This window comes from Lygodium microphyllum, chromosome 30 (assembly GCF_053477565.2).
Source record: "Lygodium microphyllum isolate KBCC chromosome 30, Lygodium_microphyllum_v1.1.10, whole genome shotgun sequence".
In the NCBI taxonomy this organism is placed as follows: domain Eukaryota; kingdom Viridiplantae; phylum Streptophyta; class Polypodiopsida; order Schizaeales; family Lygodiaceae; genus Lygodium; species Lygodium microphyllum.
Window position 1 is genome coordinate 1,688,945 of NC_141164.1, and position 5,883 is coordinate 1,694,827.

General features: G+C 41.6%; 1 protein-coding gene across 1 annotated transcript; it reads left to right on the forward strand.

Annotated features, from left to right (window-relative positions):
* Positions 1-2,146: 2,146 nt before the first annotated feature.
* Positions 2,147-5,569, forward strand: LOC148009485 (uncharacterized). Its single transcript, XM_087672352.1, has 7 exons — positions 2,147-2,619; positions 2,708-2,875; positions 3,050-3,183; positions 3,325-3,421; positions 3,519-3,807; positions 3,901-3,958; positions 4,968-5,569. The coding sequence occupies exons 1-7, from the start codon at positions 2,254-2,256 to the stop codon at positions 5,122-5,124; spliced, it is 1,269 nt and encodes a 422-aa protein (XP_087528478.1). The 5' UTR covers positions 2,147-2,253; the 3' UTR covers positions 5,125-5,569.
* Positions 5,570-5,883: the final 314 nt, after the last annotated feature.

Here is a 5,883-nt window from a genome sequence, read left to right on the forward strand (position 1 = left end):
AAAGTGGCTTGCTAAAGTATGCAAACCCTAGAGATAAAAAGCACAACATTACTCTATAGAAAAATAACACAATAATAGGGGCCACATGCATCTTATTGTAGTGTACCCCTTTATTGCTCTATTTACATTGGCATGCAAGTCTTGGTAAAATGGCCATGAAATTCCATGTTTATACACACATATAGTTTTAAATGCATTATTATCTAGATTCGAGGAGTTTGAGCAAGGGTAGGTATGAGTGTATAGACTTGCATAATTGCAAAATGCACTTGTGGCTCAGTCGATCCCATGATAATTTTGTTACAGTTTGTTATAGTGGACGACAACGTGATTGACTTTGCACCATGAGGAGGAGGGAGAAAATCCTACCAATTGTAGGGAGAGATAGATCAACAAAATCCCACAATGCCAGATATGCACAACTTACCAAAGTACTACCCTTTTTAAGGGTATTCTATGTATATCAACGAGTTCTATTTATCACAATGTCCAAGTTAAGGCAACTTATTTGCCCAATGAATTGACACATGCATGTCATGGCTCTTAGGATGACTTGTTTACTGTTGGCACATTCACCTCAAATTGAATGCAAACTTGTTACCATGCTTGCAAGCAAGGTAGTCATTCACATGAGAAGGTTGATTCCATGCTCACATTTTGGCCTCATTGAAGAAAACTCTCGTGTGGGTAGAGTATCAATTGTTTGCGAATGGAAAGGCAAGGTAGGGGGCAAGTAAGAGGAACTCTTGCTAAGGATATAAATCCTCACGAGACAAATAGGGAGCGGGAGTGTTCATGAAAGATTGAGGTTTAATGAAAATTGAATTGCCAAACTTGTCAAAGAAACCTTTAAAATTTAAAGAAGAAGGTTTAATTATTTGAAATTTATAAGACTTTTAGTTACAATAATGTCAAATACATGTACTTTGATCCATACTAGCTCTTCCCAAATTTTGAGTTGAAGGTGTTTGTATTTGCTACCAAAAATGTTTTTTTGTGAACACTTTTACCTTGCGCATATGAGGTAAAATGACCATAACGAGTAAGTATCACTACCCGTATCTGTTCTATCTCGAATGCACATGCTAATCATCATCGTGCCTGGTTTCAGAAGAAGTAATCATTTTTGACGAATCACATTTTTTGTCAACTTATGAATAAAATTTCCTTCGTTGCTACACATTAACACATTACAAAAAAGTGATATCCACACATGATTTTTTTGATGAGTTTTCACTTTCTTCCCTCATACATTGCACACACGAGTTACTGTGGAGCATCTTGTAAGGAATCTCATCGGCATCTAATGATGTGGCATGACTTTTTTGTTGTCTCATCCAAAGTAAGGTTACAAATGAGATTTCTTGTAAAAAAAGGTTATGAAGCAAATTGTTATTGTAACAGTCTTTGAGATGCGTCCTTCCAAGCACACATCACATTGACTGGTTCGAGAACAAAAAGTATGTTTGTAACTAAGCTCGTTTCTTATCTTCGTGCGCGCACACAGTAACACACTTAGATTAATTTTAAAAAAATCTGATACTGATCATGCACACATCATGTGCGTGGTGTATCATGTGTGCACCATATGGGGAGTGGTAGATAGAGGGAGGGTGGGATATTAGGACTAATGGAAAGGATACGGATGAATGAATCTTAAGGTTGGCTGACCAAGTAGGTTAGAGTGATGTCACGCGTAGATCTGAGAGACTTTTGAATGTTAAATGAGTAGAGTTTGTGTGAAGTGACATGCCCTTTTTCGTTCTTATTTTCTATAATTTGGTAACCTTTATTATTTGAAAATGCAAGTACAGACTATGCGTGTGACACGACCTTTTAGTTTAGTCTGATTAGGATACATGTGGGCTATTCCATTTGTCAAAGGAGCATGTGCACAAAAATGAAATGCCACCCTCTCTCTCTCTCTCTCTCTCTGTCTGTCTGTCGTACTGCTCAGACCCGGTCTATCATGCACGCGAAAAGCATCACACACACACACACACACACACAGATCTCTCTCTCTCTCGCCCACTGTCACCCACTTTCCTCTGACATCAGACAATGCATTAGTACTAAGAAACGCACGAATTGTAAAACCTACTCGAGAAAAGACTACCGATCTTTTGCCCCCCCCCCCCCCCCCCCCCCTTCTCTATATCGCAATCTCTCTCTCTCTTTCTCTGTCTCTCTCTGTGTCTCTGTTTGTGTTTGTGTTGCGAGCGCAGGCGCGCTTCTCTCTCTCTCTGCAACAGCATGTCCGCAAGAGAGACCCCCAGCAGGGACTTCCTCCCAAGCGACAGAAGCCTAAGGGCCACATCAGCAGCAACTTCCTTCCAGCAGCATGTGGTGAGTCCCCCTGTGGCCTTGTCCCTGCGCACTCGCGAGAGCTCCGCCCTCGCGCTCAAGCACATCTTCGACCAGATCAGTTCCACTCTAAGCTCCCCGGTTGAGGCTGCCTCTTCTTCTACGCCCCACGTTGGCAGCACAGGCGCAGGTGCCAGAGCTTCTGGGAGCAGGAAAGATTGTAATGATGAGAAGCGCAAGACTGTTGAATCGGCATTGTCCATACCGGAGGACAAATGTTTGACCTCGTGCGGGAGATCTACAGATGCCGACAGGGCAGTTCCACAAAATTGATGCTACTTATACCTCTGGAGCATTAAGGAAATGCAATCCAAAGGTTTATTGCCTTTCTGGACACATGTAGGAGTTAAATTTGAGTTCCCTTCAAGAGATAAGCCTCTTTCTATGTTGCATTTTGCATCTGCCAAACGCAGGTGTCCTAGCATTTTTGAAGCAGCCTGCAGAGGACAGAACCCTGATTCCTCTTAGAAGCCAGGGTGATCTTAAGAGTGAAGACATGAAAAGAAGAGAGGTAAACACCTGCGAGAAATGTGTTTTCCCATGTCAACATTCAGCATTCTTCCTAATGGACATGCCCTTCATAGTGCACTATTATAACGGAGAACACCTGCTTTTTATCTAGACTTTTATTGACACACGAACAATGTCACATGTTGCTTAACACATTGAACTTCCCGTGGACCAGATGCTTCACCTAGCAGTAACAGAAGAGCTTGATAAAAATTTCGGATGTTTGTCTGTATCAACGAACCAAGGGTTTCTGCCAAGTACAGCTTCCGGGGCTCTCCAATTCAGTGCGTTACCTGAAATAGTTTCCAGGTAAAGGGGATTGATTATTTGCTAGTTCTAAGCAGTGTTTTATCAGCAAGCTATTTAACATCCTTATGACATGTTTTTGTGGGCTAATGGCCAAGGATATTTTTTGTATGGAGCTGTAAGTTACTTATATCCATGTTACAGGCCTTCATCCATGTCTCCGAATAAGCAATCCACAGCCCAGTTGACTATCTTTTACTCTGGGACAATCCACGTGTATGATGATGTGCCAGCTGATAAGGTAGAAAATTTGAGCTCCTACATTCCTTGCAATGGCTCCAGTTAATGGATTTCTCATAATAATTCCAGTTAACCAATGTGGATTAACCTTTTGGCAGGCTGATGCTATCATGCTTCTAGCTGACTCTGGGAACTCAGGAACAGTAAACAGGGCAAATGATGAAGACAATAGCTCTCAGATTTGTATGGCTGCACTTCCTTCTTGTTATACACCTGTATCAAACATAGCACCTTCTGCAGTTACTAGCCCTGCAACAAGTAGGCCTGTGAACTTCAATATCCCTTTGCATTCATCTCCCCTCACACCCATACCTCAATCTCCTTCGGTTTCACCCGTTGTCGAGTCCAAAGGACAGCTTGCTACCAGGAGAACCATGCCTGGGATAGGTAGGTTCTTTGTCATTCAGTTATTTTTGAGTTTGAGATGTATGTGTTCTATTTGCTAACCCCTCATTTCCTTTCTTACCTTTGGTCTGACAGAGCTTCCGCATGCACGAAAGGCCTCCTTGGCACGCTTTTTGGAGAAAAGGAAGGACAGGTAATGCAGTAAACTGTTTTGAACTCGGGTTATTGTTCAAATGAACTTTAACATGTTTGGAGATGGGAACTAGCTGGGGCAGGGATGCCCCATTTTCATTCACAGACATCTGCTGTCAATCTAGTCTGCTTGATGCCTTGATGTGGAAACCTTTGATAATGCACAAGTCAGTGCTGTGCACGTGCAATGTTAAGCATATATTGGTAGTTGGTAGTGGTCTGCTTACTAGGGTTCTTGGCCTTCAGCTGGCCTCATAGAAATGCCGTCCCATATCTGTTTGAGTTGCCGTGTAGGTTAGTTTTTCCACAACAGGTGGCTTCCAAGTTCCTTGCATGATTGGCTGCCACTGATCTTTAGGACTGGATATTTGTCTACATTGGGCTGCATATCTACTGCATAGGCAGTGCCTCCAGCAAATATCTCGTGTGGTGGATAGTCATACTCTCTCATGTTGAGTGTTTGTTGGTGCTTGCACCCAGAGGTCCCACATTCAGACAATATGGCTAAATTGGGTGACCATGCACTGTATTGATTGTGGTGGAGTATCTGCAGGACGATCTCAATACACAATAGAGCACAAGCTGTCCACACCTGTCCACTCTTCAGACAGGTGGAAAGTGCTTCTCAGAAAAGGCTATTAATAGTCTGCATTCAGATTTGATTCTCAAGGACCAGTTGGTCACATAATAGTCCATACAAGATGGAGCATCTTTTTATCAGGAAATTTATGGAGAGTTGCAAATTAGATGTCGCTGTTGTGAAACATGGCTTCAGGAAGGAGGCAATATAAATATATGCATAAAAACAGAAAAATTCAGATAAAGGAATATGAAATCACTACAAAAAACAGATATTTTGTCAAATAAAGGAATATGAAGTCGCTACAAAAAACAGATATTTTTGTCAAATAATATTTTGAGCATGACAAGACTAAACAGTTTTGTCCCATTGAAGTTCATAGATGCATAATATCATGATGATAAGAAAGCTGATTCAGAAGAGATTGCAGGGTTCAGCTGAAACCACAGATATCAACCAGCCTGGAGAAATGTGACTTGAACATTGGAGGTTCTGAGAGTCCTACTAAGAACAAGAGGCACTGCATATCTCGTTCGCAATCACCAAACAGGATGCCATCAACCAATGAAGGTCTTCTGCATCATTAGCAACCAGCTTTTCACCTTTGAGGCTTCTTTCTCACCCCCACCCAAGTGACACAGTTGAGGGCTTGAAATCCTAATTGTTGAGTCCTACATGAAATCATGTGCATCAGAAAGTTTATTGTGTTACTCTGGGAAGTGTGCATCAAAAGCACAGGTTTCCCCCACAACTTTTAGAAAATGTTTTGAAGTTGTTTCTGCACCATAGGAAGGAGAAAATTGTATACAAATGAAGTGCAAGTTCAAATTTTCACAACAATGAGTTAACCTTCATGAATCACCTTATTGATTCGTCAAAAGGAAAGTGGCATGCCTTCTGGGGGAGCCTCATATGACTGGTCTAGTAGGAAGGAGAGTCAATGGTGGAGTGATGTAAGCTATCCTAGCTCATGTGGTTGTTTATCAATTCACCCACGTGCTTGTTAGTGACAAATGGATTTCCTTTTCTGCATAGTTTTTTACTGGTGGGAAGATTTTAATAGGTTAAGCCAAAAATTACTTAATGTGAGATGCGTGAGATTAGGTACAGTATGAAAATAAGATTGAAAAACGTATTCTGTACCATGCATTGCAATATAATTAGTCTCTAAACCTCATGTAATGACTCATGTAATGAGTACCAGGAATCGTGTGAAGATCACATAGGCTCACTTGTGCATGCGCACAGGCGACACGGTAAGGTGACCTTAATGGCGAAGATGTTTCTACCGTGGCTAGTAAGACATGGCCTATGAATGTGAGAGACTCTCTAAACCTCATGCAATG

What these genes read in the sequence shown, in the direction of transcription:
- LOC148009485 (XM_087672352.1), top strand. Translation starts at nt 2,254, where the DNA reads ATGTCCGCAAGAGAGACCCCCAGCAGGGACTTCCTCCCAAGCGACAGA. An exon ending in GATCTACAGATGCCGACAGG is followed by an intron (nt 2,620 to 2,707) that starts GCAGTTCCACAA and finishes GGACACATGTAG; the next exon opens with GAGTTAAATTTGAGTTCCCT. An exon ending in TTACCTGAAATAGTTTCCAG is followed by an intron (nt 3,184 to 3,324) that starts GTAAAGGGGATT and finishes TCCATGTTACAG; the next exon opens with GCCTTCATCCATGTCTCCGA.